Below are 15,101 nucleotides of genomic sequence, written 5' to 3' on the forward strand. Positions count from 1 at the left end.
TCCCACTTTTCCTCCCCCCATTATGTGTTCCTCACTACGTGCCTTCCCCAGCCTCTGCCTTCCTTCCCCGTCATCCCGGCCTCCCGGAAGTCCACGATTCGTGTTACCCGTGTTCCCCATCATCTCTATTCCCCCCTCCGCCCCCCCGATATCGGCGATTCCCATAACCCTTGTCTCTCCAGAGTAAAAGTATCCCTTCACCTGGGTTATCCCCGATTTGTCCATTCCAAGCGCTTAGTACAGTGCTCTGCACCTAGCGAGCGCTCGATAAATACTATCGAATGTCCCCCCTACGTGTTTACGGCATTTCTCACGCTTCATTCATTTATTCATCCATTCGATCGTTTCTACTGAGCGCTTACCGTGTGCACAGCGCCGGCCTAAGCGCTTGGAAAGCACAATCGGGCAACAGAGACCATCCCTCCCCAACCACGGGCTCACAGTCGAAAAGCGGGGAGGCGGACAACCGGACACGACACGTAGAAAGCCATCAACACCGTCAAAATAGCTCAGTAGAATTACAGATGATAATGTTGGTATCTGTTAAGCGCTTACTATGTGCAGAGCACCGTTCTAAGCGCTGGGTAGATCCAGGGTCATCGGGTGGTCCCACGTGAGGCTCCCGGTCCTCACCCCCGTTTTCCAGATGAGGTCACTGAGGCCCAGAGAAGCGAAGCGACTCGCCCACAGTCACACGGCCGCCGAGCGGCAGAGTCGGGATTCGAACCCCTGACCTCTGACTCCCAAGCCCGGGCTCTTTTCCACTGAGCCACGCTGCTTCTGTACCCATCGTTAATAAAATAGAGTAACAAATATGTACAAATAGACAGAAGGGTCGTGGGGAGGGGAAGGGGGTAGAGCAGAGGGAGGGAATGGGGGCGATGGGGGGGGGGGAGGAGGAGCGGAGGGAGAGGGGGGCCGAGTGCGGGAAGGCCTCCTGGAGGAGGGGAGCCCTCGGTAGGGCCCCGGAGGAGGGAAGAGAGCTAGTTCGGCGGAGGTGAGGAGGGAGGGCGTCCCGGGACAGCGGGAGGACGCGGGCCGGGGGTCGACGGCGGGACGGGCGAGAACGGGGCACCGCGAGGAGGTGAGCGGCGGCGGAGGGGCGGAGCGGGCGGGCCGGGATGGAGGAGGAGAGAAGGGAGGCGAGGTAGGAGGGGGTGAGGGGATGGAGAGTTTTGAAGCCAAGAGTGAGGAGTTTTCGCTTCATGCGAAGGTTGGCGGGCAACCAACCCTGGAGGTTTGTGAGGAGGGGATTGACGGGCCCAGAGCGCTTCTAGGTGCCGGGCACCGGACGAAGCGCCGGGGCGGATTCAAGCAGATCGGGTGGGACCTTATAATAATAAGAGTGGGGCTCACACTCTTCATCCCTTGAGGGACCGGGACGGGCGTCCCACCCGATTTGCTTGAATCCACCCCGGCGCTTCGTCCGGTGCCCGGCACAGGGGAAGCGCTTAACAAATAATGGAGTCATTCTTATCCGACCAGTGCTCAGTCTCCCCGGTGGGGAGGGGTTGGGAGTGTGTGTGTTGGGGGGGGGGTCTCAGTTCGGGGGGTGTCCCCCGTGGGGGGCAGGGCCGGGGGGGGGGCGGTCTGGCTGTCGAGGGCGTCCAGGGCCCAGGAGAGTGGAGGAATGAAGGTGGGGAGCGAATGGAGGAGGAGGATGGAGGATGGAAGATGAGGAGGAGAAGTTGGATGGAGGACGGAAGATGAGGAGGAAGGAGAAGGATGGAGGAGGAGGAGAAGGATGGAGGATGGAAGAGGATGAAGGAGGGAGGAGGAGAATGGACGGAGGGAGGATGGAGGATGAACAGAACAGAGGAGGTGGATGGTGGAGGAGGAGAATGGAGGATGGAGGATTGAAGAGGAAGGAGAAGGATGGAGGAGGAGGAGAAGGATGGAGGATGGAAGAGGATGAAGGAGGGAGGAGGAGAATGGACGGAGGGAGGATGGAGGATGAACAGAACAGAGGAGGTGGATGGTGGAGGAGGAGAATGGAGGATGGAGGATTGAAGAGGAAGGAGAAGGATGGAGGAGGAGGAGAAGGATGGAGGATGGAAGAGGATGAAGGAGGGAGGAGGAGAATGGACGGAGGGAGGATGGAGGATGAACAGAGGAGGTGGATGGTGGAGGAGGAGAATGGAGGATGGAGGATCGAAGAGGAGGAGAAGGATGGAGGAGGAAGGAGGAGGGATGGAAGAGGAGGATGAAGGAGGGAGGAGGAGGAGATTGGAGGATGGAGGAGGATGGAGATGGAGGAGGAAGATGAATGGAGATGGAGGAGGAGGCTGAATGGAGATGGAGGAGGAGAACGGAGGAGGATGGAGGAAGAGGATGAATGGAGATGGAGGAGGGGGATGGAGGACGCAGGAGGAAGAGGAGGAGGATGGGGAGGCGGTGTCGGGCTCCCCGCGCAGGCCGGGGGGCCGGGGGGCGGGGAGTTTGGGGGGTGGGGGGGGTGGGGGGATGGAGAGGGGCGGGGATGGCGCATGCGCCTTGCGGCCCCCGGCCTTCAACCCCTCCCTGCTCCTCCCCCTGTCCCTCCCTCCCTCCTCCCCGGTCGTCCTCCTCCTCCTCCTCCTCCTCCTCCCTCCTCCTCCTCCTCCTCCTCCTCCGTCCCCTCCGGTCCGGTGCCTTCCCGTCCCGTCCCCCGGCCGGCGGTCCCCGTGCCCAGGCGAACACGGCAACCGAGTGAGGGGCCCGGGGAGGGGGGGGGGGGTCCGGTGGGCGGAGGAGCCCCCCCGGCCGGGCGGGGGAGGGGCGGCCCCGACGGGACCGGCCGGAGGCCCCCCCGGAGGCGCGGGCCGGGGGGATGCCGAGGCGGGGGGCGTCCCCGGGACCCCCCTGAAGCCGGGCCATGCGGGCCTTGGGGGCCCAAAGGTAGCGGCCTCGCCCCCCGAGCCGAAATATGGTCCGGGGGGCTGGGCCGGGGGTGGAGAAGGAAGCCCCCCGAGGCCGCGGCCGTGGCCGGGCCCGGTCGGCGTCGAGCGGCGGGCGCCGTGGGCGGTGGGGCGGGGGGACCACGTGCCGGCGGTCGTGGCCCTGGCGGGCGAGGGCCCCGGCCCCCTGGGGGCCCCGGCCGGCCGACAAGCCCCGGGCCGACTCGGACCGGGCCCAGAGATGGCGCCTGTCGCTGGCCACCCTGCTCTTCTTCACGGTGCCGCTGTCCGCCCGCCTCCGGCTGGGCGCCGGGACCCCCGGGCCCGCGCCCTGCCGCCCGGCCCCGACGCCCGGGCCCGCCGCCGGCCGCGCCTGGCTGGCCGGCCACCTGGCCAACTTCAGCCTGGCCTTCTGCGACGCCTACACCGTCTGGGACCTGCTGGCCGCCACCGACGACGTCTGCAGCCCCGACGCCCTCCTGGACGACGTCCCGCCCGCCGGGCGCGGGGGCCCGGGGCCCTGGGACTCCTGCGCCGGCTGCGTCCGGGCCTACCGCCGCCTCGACCGCCACGCGCGGGAAAAGTACGACGAGTTCGACTCCTTCCTGCGCAGATACCTGCCGGCCGAGGACTACTCGGTACGCTCCTGCCTGGGAGACTGCAAGGTAGGTGGGCGCCGGCCGCCGGGGGACGGACGGGGCCGGCCGCCGGGACGGGCGCGATCGAATGAAAGGTTAGCGCCGCCTCCGAGGCGCTCGCCCGGTGCCGGCCGCCGTCCCGATCGCCGGGTCGGAGATAGGGCGGCGGGGGGCTCCCCCCGCGGGTCCCCTCCTCGTTTCCCGGAGGAGGTCGCCGAGGCCCGGACGCTGCCCGCTCGTCCTCTCCGAGCGGTCGGTACGGCGCCCCGCGCGCCGTACGCGCTCGAGGAGTACGGTCGCACGGACGGGGAGGCCGCTCGAGCGCTCGCTTTGTGCCGGCCGCCGTCCCGAGTGCCGGCGGGGCCGTCCCGCGTGGGTCCCCGTTTTCCAGAGGAGGTCGCCGGGGCCCGCAGACGGCCCGGTCGTACTCTCCGGGCGGTCGGTACGGCGCCGGGTACGCCGTGAGCGCTGCGTAGGCGGGATCGAACGAATGATTAATGCCACTTCTGAAGCGCTCGCTCGGTGCCGGCCGCCGTCCCGAGCCCCGGGGTGGAGACGGGGCGGTGGGGTCGTCCCAGGCGGGTCCCCGTCCCCGTTTTCCAGAGGAGGCCGCCGGGGCCCGGAGGCTGCCCGGTCGTGCTTTCCGAGCGTTTAGTACGGCGCCCCGCCCGCCGCGGGCGCTCGAGGAGTACGGTCGGACGGACGGGGAGGCCGCTCGAGCGCTCGCTTTGTGCCGACCCCCGTCCCGAGTGCCGGCGGGGGGGAGACGGGGCCGGCGGGGGCCGTCCCGCGTGGGTCCCCGTTTTCCAGAGGAGGTCGCCGGGGCCCGCAGACGGCCCGGTCGTACTCTCCGGGCGGTCGGTACGGCGCCCCGCGCGCCGTCGGCGCTCGATGGGTGCGATCGAACGAATGATCGATGCCACCTCTTAAGCGCTCGCTCGGTACCGACCGCCGTCCCGAGCGCCGGGTGGGGGGCGGAGACGGGGCGGTGGGGTCGTCCCGCGTGGGTCCCCGTCCCCGTCGCCGAGGCCCTGGGAGCCGAAGTGCCCGATTGTACTTTCCAAGCGCTTAGTCCAGCGCTCTGCGGACAGTAAGCGCACAACAGGTACGCTCGAACCCGAGCTGGCTGGCCCGGGCTCACGCGGCGGACGGGTGGAGGAGCCGGGATTAGAACCCGCGTCCTCTGGCTCCCAAGCCCGGGCTCTTGCCACTAAGCCGCGTGGCTTCGCCCGGTCGGACCGTCGCCCCCCGACGGTAATGATAATGATGACGGTATTTGTTAAGCGCTCACTATGTGCCCAGCGCTGTTCTGAGCGCCGCCGGGGGAGATACGAGGTCGTCAGGTCGTCCCTCGCGGGGCTCACCGTCGCCATCCCCGTTTGACGGATGAGGTCGCCGAGGCGCGGAGAGGCGGAGCGACCGGCCCCAGGTCCCCCAGCTGACGAGTGGCGGAGGCGGGATTAGAACCCGCGGCCTCGGACTCCCAAGCCCGGGCTCCGCCCACCGAGCCGCGCCGCTTCGCTAGACCTCCTCCTCCTCCTCCTCCTCGTGGGCGGGGAATGTGTCGGCTTCTTATCGTATCGTCCCCAGCGCCCTGCACGCCGTGAGCGCTCCATACGTACGATCGAACGCGGCGATAATGACCGCGGCGTTTTTATTAAGCGCTCAGTATACGCCAAGGCGCCGTACTGAGCGCTGGGCTGGGTACTAGGAAATGGGGTCGGACGCGGTCCCCGTCCCCCGTGGGGCTCGCGGGCTTCATCCCCGTTTTCCGGGCGAGGGAACCGAGGCCCGGAGAAGCGGAGCGACCGGCCCGAGGTCACCCGGCAGACGAGGGGCGGAGCCGGGATCGGAACCCAGGACCTTCTGACGCCCCGGGCCCGGGCCGGTCCCGTTAGGCCGCGCTGCCCCCCACTCGTCGGGTTCGGGGCGGGTCGAAGGGCGACGGGCTTCCAAGCCCCGCTCCGCCGTCTTGCCTGCCGGGTGACCTCGGGCGAGTCACTCGGCTGCTCCCGGGGGGAGGGGAGGGTCCTCCTCCTCTGGGAGATGGGGGTGTTCGGCCAATAACCGCCCTCGGAATCGTCGTCCGGCGCCTGCCGTGTGCCGTTCAGACGCGTCGATCGCGCGCCCGCCGTGTGCGGAGCGCTGGACCGAGCGCTCGGGAGAGGACGGTACGACGGTAAACGGACACGTCTCCCCGCCCACCACCGAGCTGACCGTCCAGAGGACCGTACTGAGCGCCGGGCGAGTCGCTCCACTTCTCTGGGCCTCGGTTCCCTCATCTGGAAAACGGGGACGGAGACGGCGAGCCCCCCCCCAGCGGGCGACGGGGACCGTGTCCGACCCCATTTGCCCGGATCCACCCCAGCGCTCGGCACGGCGCCCGGCACGTAGTAAAGCGCCTCACAGATGCCGTCGTTATCACTCTCATTGCCCCCGCCTGACACGTAGCGAGCGAGGAAATCGGACGCGGTCTCTCCGTCCCCATTTTCCAGACGAGGGAACCGAGGCCCGGCGAAGTGACCGGCCCGAGGCCGCACGGCGGACAGGCGGCGGAGCCGGGATTAGAACCCGTTCTCCCCCTCCCGCGTAGACCAGACACCCCCTTGCCCGGGGGGGGGGGGGGGGGGGGGGGTTGGGTGAGGGATTGTCTCGCTCTATTGCCGAATTGTGCTTTCCAAGCGCCCGGTACAGTGTTCTGCCCACGGCGAGCGCTCGGTAAGTACCACTGAACGAATGAGTGACGCGATCGGCCGCCGGCCGCGTCCCCCCGGGGAGCCGGGGGGCGTGCGTTGGGACGGCGAGCCCGTCGTCGGGCGGGCGTGGTCCCTCTCGGTGGCCGAACTGTCCGTCCCAAGCGCTTAGTACGGTGCCGCGCACAGAGTAAGCGCTCAGTAAATACGATCGAAGGAACGAACGGGGAGGGGAGCCGAGGTCGCCGACCTCGGGCGACCTCGGGCCGGTGGCCGGGGTCCAGCCCGGCCCAGGGTCCGCCGAGAGGGGCCGGCGCCCCCGACTCCCGCCAGGCCGGCCCGTCGTCCCCCTGAAGGTCACGCGGGGTGGGGGGGGGGGTCCCCAGAATAGCCCACCCACCCCCAGGCCCCCGCCGAGGGCGGAGCGTAGGGCACAGGGTCCGGGCGCACACGGAGACCGCCCCTCCCCGCCCCCCCCCGGACCGTCGGGGGGGACGGCAAGACTCCCGCCGCCGGCAGGGGATGCGTCCGTTGTGTGGTTCCCTCGTCCTCTCCCCGGTGCTTAGTACAGTGCCGTGCACGCGGTAAGCGCTCACGAGAAGCGGTGCGGCCCCGCGGAAAGAGGCCGGGCTTGGGAGTCAGAGGTCATGGGTTCTAATCCCGACTCCGCCGCTCGCCGGCTCTGTGACCCGGGACGAGTCGCTTCACTTCTCGCCGCCTCAGTCACCTCATCCGGAAAATGGGGGTTAAGACTGGGAGCCCCACGCGGGACAACCCGATTCCCTTGTATACCCCCCCTCCCCCCCCCCAGCACTCAGAACAGTGTTGGGCACACAGTAAGCGCTTAAATGCCATCATCATTATCATCATCATTATTATTATTATTATTATTAAATACCGTCGGCTGGCTATCTGACCTGCTTCGGGAACCCAGCCGTCTCGGCCGCCTCCCAACCAGGCGCCCCTCATCGATCCGGTTCACCGGTATTGAGGGAGCGCTTACCGCGTGCGAAGCCCTGGGCTGAGCGCTCGGGGGAGCGCGCCGTCACAACAAGCGGACACGCTCCCCGCCCACGACGAGCCGACAGCCCCTCGGGGAGGGGGAGGGGGCGGTCCGGAAGCGAGCCGATCGATCAACGGATCGATCGAATATTTATCGAGTGCTTTCTACGGAGGCGGCGAGGCCTGGGAGCCGGAAGGACCCGGGTTCGGATCCCGCCTCCTCCACCGGCCCGCCGGGTGACCTTGGGCGACTCACTTCGCCTCTCAGGGCCTCAGTGACCTCATCTGGAAAACGGGGACGAAGACCGCGAGCCCCACGGCGGGGGGGGCATCTCGTATCTCCCCCGGCACCTGGGACGGCGCTCGGCGCGGAGTAAGAGCTTAACGAATACCATCGTCGTCAGTATCGTCATTATTACGCGCAGAGCACTGTACCGAGCGCTCGGTACCCCGTGACAGAATTAGCAGACACGTTCCCCGCCCGGTGACGAGCTCACAGTCGAGGGGCGGGGCCAGACGCGAATCCTCTCGGCGCCCGGCACGTATCGAGCGCTTAACCCATGTCCTGATTATGATTATTAATTTATCATTTGTAGGGGTTGTTACTTAACAGTAGAGGCACGGGGTCCCGGGGTGGGGGAGACGTCGCTCTGGCCAAGGAGACCCTCCCCAACGCCCCCGGCTCCCTCCGGACCGTGTAGGAGACACCCGGGAGGTCACGTCTCGAACCCGCACTCGCCGGCCGAAATCCGCACGCCCAGAGACTCGCGGTCGTCGGCAGAGACGCGACTGTCAGAGAGACGACCGTCGGAGAGATAAATGCCAGAGACATAGGAGTCCGCCCCTCCCCCGGGACCCCGGTCACCCCTCCTTTGCGACCCCCGCCAGACCCGAGGAAATCCCGCCGCCCTCTAACCCCCCGACCGGCTCTAATCATAATAATAACGATGGGATCTGTTAAGCGCTTCCTTTGTGCCGGGCACCGTACTGAGCGCCGGGGGGGGATCCAAGCAAATCGGGTCGGACCCAGGCCCCGTCCCACGTGGGGCTCACGGTCTCCGTCCCCATTTGACGGATGAGCGGACTGAGGCCCAGAGAAGGGAAGTGACCACCGGCCCAAGGTCACCCAGCGGACAAGTGGGGGAGTGGGGATTAGAACCCATGACCTTCTGACTCCCGGGCCTGTGCTCTAGTCACTCTGCCATGCTGCTCTTTGTCTCCTCGCCCCTTCTCCCCACCAGTTCCTCACCGGTGCTCTCCACCAGCTCACCGTCTCCTCCCCAGTCCTCCCCCCCACCAGCTCATCCTCTCCGCACCAGTGCTCCCCATCACCGTCTCTCTCCTCACCGGTTCTCCCCGTCACCGGCTCGCCCTCTCCTCTCCAGTTCTCCCCACCACCAGCTCACCCGTTCCTCACCAGTGCTTTCCACCATCTCTCCCTCACCATCACCAGCTCACCAGCTCATCTGTCCCTCCCCATCACCAGCTCATCCTCTCCTCGCCAGTTCTCCCCATCACCAACTCTCTCCTCGCCAGTTCTCCCCGTCACCATCTCTCTCCTCGCCAGTTCTCCTCGCCACCATCTCTCCCTCTGCACACCAGTTCTCCCCGCCACCAGCTCACCCTTTCCTCACTAGTGCTTTCCTCCATCTCTCCCTCTCCTCACCATTTCTCCCCATCACCATCTCTCTCCTCGCCAGTTCTCCCCATCACCAACTCTCTCCTCGCCAGTTCTCCCCGTCACCATCTCTCTCCTCGCCAGTTCTCCCCGCCATCAGCTCTCCCTTTCCTCCCCGGTGCTCTCCACCGTCTCTCCCTCTCCACACCGGTTCTCCCCTGTATCTCCCCCAGCGCTTAGAACAGTGCTCGGCCCATAGTAAGCGCTTGACAAATACCAACGTTATTATTCTCCCCACCACCGGCTCGCCCTCTCCTCGCCGGTTCTCCCCTCCAGGTTCCTCACCCCGTCGGTTCCCCAGCAGATCAATCACCCACTGTCATCGATTGAGCACTGACCGGGTGCAGAGCACTGCGCTAAACGTTTGGGAGAGGACAATACGACGGAAACGTTCCCTGCCCACAGTGAGCTTACGGGGCGGCTCCCCCTTTCCACACCAGTCGATGATGAGAACGATAACGATGGTATTGGCTAAGCGCATACTATGTGCCAAGCACTGTTCTAAGCCCCGGGGTAGACACGAGGTCATCGGGTGGTCCCACTTGGGGCTCCGTCCCCATCCCCGTTTTCCAGACGAGGGAACCGAGGCCCGGGGAAGTGAAACGACTGGCCCGAGGTCACGCGGCGGACAAGGGCCGGCGCCGGGATTAGAACCCGGGACCTTCCGACTCCCAGGCCCGGGAAGTAGCCGTTAGGACGCGTCGTCTGTCCTAACCATCAGGCCCCTCTGAGGGTCGTCAGCGGGATTTTGGGTGGGGGGCATTATATCTTCCCTTTCTGAGCCGGCTGGGGGTCCGTTTAATAATAATAACAGTAATAACGTTGGTATTTGTTAAGCGCTTACTATGTGCCGAGCACCGTTCTAAGCGCCGGGGTAGACATAGGGGAATCGGGTCGTCCCACGTGGGGCTCACAGTCTTCATCCCCGTTTTACAGATGAGGGAACTGAGGCACGGAGAAGTGAAGTGACTCGCCCACAGTTATTCATTCGGTTGCCTTTATTGAGCACCTACTGTGTGCGGAGCACCGTACTGAGCACCGAGGAGAGGACAGTACAATGTACGACAGACTCATTCCCTGCCCGCAGTGAGCTGGGAGTCTAGAGGCGGGGAGGGGGCGGGAAGAGAAAGAAAGAAAGGAGGAAGGGGGACGTGGGGGGCGCGGGGGCCGGGACGGGGGGCCGGAGGGAGGGGGCGAGAGTCGGGGGGACGCGGAAGAGGAAGAGCGGGGGGGCTCGGGCGGGGAAGGCCTCCCGGAGGAGGCGGGCGCTCAGGAAGGGTCGGAAGGGAGGGGGTGTGTGAGATGTGGGGGCTGGGGGTGAGGGGTGAGAGTGGCGACGGGGGGGCCGGGGGCCCTGTCATGCCCACCCTCCCCCCGCGCCCCCCCCCCCCCCAGACCAGACCAGCTGGACACCCGGGTTTTTCCTGGTTGGAAATGGTTTTCCCCAACCCAGTGCCTCCCCCCAACACCCACCTCCCCTGCCCCCCGCCCCACCGCCTGGCACCTGCCCCCCTTATTCCACCTGACCAGCGTGGCTCAGTGGAACAAGTCCGGGCTTGGGAGTCAGAGGTCATGGGTTCGAATCCCCGCCCTGCCACGCGTCAGCTGGGTGACTGTGGGCGAGTCACTTCTCGGTGCCTCAGCTCCCTCATCTGGAAAATGGGGATGAAGACCGGGGAGCCTCACGGGGGACAGTCCGATGACCCTGCATCCCCCCCCCCCCCCCGGCGCTTAGAACGGTGCTCCGCACATAGTAAGCGCTTAACAGATGCCAACTCTATTATTATTATTACCTGACCTTCGGCTCCATTATTCCGGCACGCTTGAAAGCACGTGTGGGCGGGCAGGCCCTCATCAGGGAGCGCGAGCAGGAATACACCCGAGGTCCGTTCATTTATTAGATCGTCTTTAGCGAGCGCTTACTGCGTGCGGGGCACCGGACTAAGCGCTCGGGAGAGAGCAGCGCGACAAGAAGCAGTGACAGTCCCCGCCCGCAAATCCGCATCGGAGCGGGGAGAGGCGGGAGGCCGGGCGGGCGGCGAGGAGGCCGAGGCGGTCGTCCAGGCGGGAGAGGACGAGCGGTGGGATTGACGTGTTGCGTGTCTGCACACGTGCCCACAACAGGGAGTGCACGCGGGAACGCCCGGGTGCGCACGTATGCCCGCATCAAGGGAGCGCGAGCAGAAAGTCCCAGCCCCACAGCACTCAGGTCCCTTTCTGAAATTCATTTCCACTCCTGTCCGTCTCCCCGTCTGGACCGTGAGCTCGTGGCGGGCCGGGAACGCGTCCGCTTATTGTTCCGGGGCCCTCTCCCAGATGGTCAGTCCAGAGCTCGGCGCACGGTAAGCGCTCAGTAAATACGATCGACAAAATGAACGAACAGCGCGGCTCAGTGCAAAGAGCCCGGGCTTGGGAGTCAGAGTGCGTGGGTTCGAATCCCCGCCCTGCCGCTCGTCAGCCGGGTGACCGTGGGCGAGTCGCTTCTCTGGGCCTCAGCTCCCTCATCTGTAAAATGGGGATTAACTGTGAGTCTCACGTGGGACGACCCGATGACCCCGGATCTCCCCCGGCGCTTAGAACGGTGCCCTGGGCTTCAAGGCCGTCCGTCCCCTCAGCCCCTTCCTACCTCTCCTCCCTTCTCTCTTTCCACCGGCCGCCCCGCCCGCCCCGCTCCTCCGCCGCCCGCCTCCCCGCCGTCCCCCGGTCTCGCCCGTCCCGCCGTCGCCCCCCGGGCCGCGTCCTCCCGCCGTCCCGGAACGCCCTCCCTCCTCGCCTCCGCCGGACTCATTCTCTTCCCCTCTTCGAAACCCTACTTAAAGCTCACCTCCTCCGAGAGGCCTTCCCACACTGAGCTCCCCCCTTTTTCCCCTCTGCTCCCTCTACCCGCCCTTCACCTCTCCGCAGCCAAACCCTCTTCTCCCCCCTTCCCTCTCCTCCACCCCCTCTCCCGTCCCACCCCCTCGGCACTGTCCTCGTCCGCTCGACTGTGAATACCTTTCCCACCCTATTTATTTTGTTTTGTTTAATGAGATGTGCATCGCCCTGATTCTATGTAGTCGCCATTGTTTTTACGAGATGTTCTTCCCCTCGACTCTATTCATCGCCATCGTTCTCGTCCGCCCGTCTCCCCCGGATTAGACCGTGAGCCCGTCAAACGGCGGGGACCGTCTCTATCTGTTGCCCGCTTGTCCGTTCCAAGCGCTTAGTCCGGTGCTCTGCACATAGTAAGCGCTCAGTAAATACTGTTGATTGAATGAATGAATGCTCTGCACATAGTAAGCGCTTAACAGATACCAACATCATCATTATTGTTATTAAGACACGTGTGTGCAGGTGTGTTCTTATCCTAGCCTATGCAGGCACCCGTGTGAGTGCTGAGAGCCTTATCGAAGGCACGCCTCCTCCAAGAGGCCTGCCCTGACTAAACCCTCCTTTTCTCTTCTCCCACTCCCGTATCCCGTGCCCGGACTCGCTGCCTTTCTTCCTCCCCCCTCCCAGCCCCACCCCACCTGTGTCCCCCTCCCTCGTTTCTTAATTTCTTTTCACTTCTGTCTCCCCCTCTAGACTGGGAGCTCACTGTGGGCACGGCTTGGGCCTGTTTATTGTTGCCTCGTCCTCTCCCAAGCGCTCGGTACGGTGCTCTGCGCTCGGTAAACTCGATCGAATGCTTCTAGCGAGAGGCGGAGGGTCACAGAGATGGAGTTGGTCCGGCCCGCCCGGGAGGTAGAAGATACCCAAGGTCCCACGTGGAGCTCACAGTCTAAGCAGGAGGGACGACGGGTGTTGAATCCCCATTCCGCAGATGAAGGAACCGAGGCCCAGAGAAACGGAGTGACTTCCCCGAGGTCACACGGCCGACGAGTGGCGGAGCTGGGATTCGAACCTAGCCCCTCCGGCTCCCAGGCCTGGGTTCTTTCTACGGCGCCACACCTCTACCCGTGGGTCATGGGTTTTAATCCCGGCTCCGTGCTTGTCTGCTGTGCGGGTGGCGTCGACTCTGGGCCTCAGTGGCCTCGTCTGTCAAATGGGGACGAAGCCCGGGAGCCCGTGGGACCACCTCGATGGCCTCGCATCCGCCCCGGGGCTTAGTACGGCGCTGGGCACCTAGGAGGCGCTTGGCAGCAGCCGTTATTATCGTTGCTATTCCCCGGGCCTCGGCCACCTCGTCCGTCGAACGGGGATGAAGACCGGGAGCCCCGCGAGGGACCGCCTGCTGACCTCGTACCCGCCCCGGGGCTCAGAACGGTGCCTGGCCCGTAAGCGAGCGCCTCCCGGACACGGTCATCATCCTTTTTATTGTTATTATCGCCCGCCCGGCCCCGGTCCCGTGCAGGCTGTGTACAAGGCCTGGTTGTGCTCCGAGTACTTCAACGTGACCCAGCAACAGTGCCGTCGCCGGGTCCCGTGCAAGCAATACTGCCTGGAGGTGCAGACCAGGTGTCCCTTCGTGCTCCCGGACAACGACGACCTGATCTACGGAGGCCTCCCCGGCTTCATCTGTGCAGGTCAGCGGGGCGGGAGGGGCGTCGTGCAAATAAGGGGGCGGGAACCACGTGGCGCGGGACCGTCCTTCCCGGGGCCGGCCGGCAGGGGGCGCCGCCGGGGCGCGGGGGGCGTGGCCTCGGAGGGAGATCCCTGACGTCACCCGGGCTGGCGCATGCGCGCGCGGCTGGGGGGGGGAATCCGGCGGCGTGGCGCGCACGTGGTGACGGGGCCCCGCCCCTCCCCGCGCGCCTGCGCCGCAGGGTGGCTGGAGGCCCCGGCGGGCGGCGAGGAGGCCGAGTGTTGTGACGTCAAGTGGGACTCGTGCGACCTCCCGCCGGACGGCGGCAACGCGTCCGCCCGGACCCCGGAGTCCCAGCCGACCCCCGACCACCACCAGCAGCAGCAGCAGCGGCGGCCGCGGCGGCGGCGGCAGCAGCAGCGGCGGCGGCCCCCCCGTCCGGCGCGCTCCGCGCATGCGCGGCCGTCCCCGCCGCCCGTGTCGGCGGGCTCGCGTCTGCGCCTGCGCCTCTGCGTCCTGGTCCTCGTGCTCCTGCGCACCGTGGTGTCCCTCGGCGGGGGCGGGGCCGGGCTGGAGGCGCTGCCCCCCCGCGAGGAGGGCGGGGCCCGGGACGAGTGACGTCAGCGCCGGCGGGGCGCGCGGCGGGCCGCCCGCGGCCGCCGGCAGGGGGCGCGCCTGCGCACGGCCGGCTCCCTCCTCTCCCCCGCCCCCTTCGGGCCCACTGCAGCAGGAAGGATTCCGGGTAGACTCCCGGGGGGACGGGGCGCCACCTTGCGGATCTCCGGGGAGGAGACACGGCGGAACCGTTATCCGAGAGGGGGAGGGGCGTCTCAGTGGAGGCGACTGAGTCCGGGGGTGGGGGAGGGGGGGGTCTGCACTGGCAGTCGACCCCCCCCCCCTTTTTTGTCCCCTCCCCCCCACACGAGTCTGTGCCTACGGGAGGGGGGTGGGGGAGACGAGGCCGTAGCCCCCTCCTCCTCCTCCCCTCCCCCCCCCGCCCCAAAACCTACCAAAGAGCCGCCTCTCCTCCATCCCCGTGGGTTGCCATGGTAACTGCTGCTTTGGAGGATGGGGCGGTCCTCGAGGGTATTCCCCCCCCCTCCCCCCAGCCCCTCACCCCCTCTAAGAGCTGCTCTCTGCGCCCCGGTGGGGGAGGGGGACGGCAGGTGAGGGGCCAGGTGGGCCTGGACCCCCCCCCCGGGGGGTCGTGGGGGGAGGGGCTGGCTCAGGGAAGGGGAGAAGGGGGGACCCCTGCAAGGTCAGAGGTGGTGGGGAGGGGGCTGCGCAGCCAGGAGAGGGGGGGGGGTGTCTCAGAGAGGGTCGGGGGGTCGCCCTGAAGGCCCAGGGGAGGGGGGCTGGAGCCGAAAAGGGTCGGGGGGGGTCCTCCCACCTCGGCCGGCGGAGCGGGGTCGGGGGCGTCCCGGGACCCGGGCCGGGCCTTCCCCCTCCTCCGGCCCCCTCCCCGCACCCCACCCCCCATCCGGGCAGGGGCAAACCGGGAGCGGGGTGGCCTTCTGCCGTTTTCTACACTGTGCTTCATGGATAGGACTTTTTTGCACTATTCCCCGTGACATTGATTTTTCCAAGCTGGTTTTTACCAGGAGCGCCCCGGACAAAAAACAAACGAACGAAAACCCCCTTCTCTCTCCCTCCCACCCCTCCCCGCACCCTTCCCCCTCCCCGCTATAATTTAGTGGTACTCCTCACTCT

At 66.6% G+C, this 15,101-nt stretch overlaps 1 protein-coding gene across 1 annotated transcript; it reads left to right on the forward strand.

The window, feature by feature from the left end:
- Positions 1-2,790: 2,790 nt before the first annotated feature.
- On the forward strand, positions 2,791-14,033 carry FAM155B (family with sequence similarity 155 member B). The gene is made up of 4 exons (XM_039912316.1): positions 2,791-3,202; positions 3,233-3,541; positions 13,221-13,392; positions 13,633-14,033. The coding sequence occupies exons 1-4, from the start codon at positions 2,906-2,908 to the stop codon at positions 14,007-14,009; spliced, it is 1,155 nt and encodes a 384-aa protein (XP_039768250.1). The 5' UTR covers positions 2,791-2,905; the 3' UTR covers positions 14,010-14,033.
- The last annotated feature ends 1,068 nt before the right edge of the window (positions 14,034-15,101 follow it).

The sequence above is a fragment of the Ornithorhynchus anatinus genome, chromosome 6 (assembly GCF_004115215.2).
Source record: "Ornithorhynchus anatinus isolate Pmale09 chromosome 6, mOrnAna1.pri.v4, whole genome shotgun sequence".
In the NCBI taxonomy this organism is placed as follows: domain Eukaryota; kingdom Metazoa; phylum Chordata; class Mammalia; order Monotremata; family Ornithorhynchidae; genus Ornithorhynchus; species Ornithorhynchus anatinus.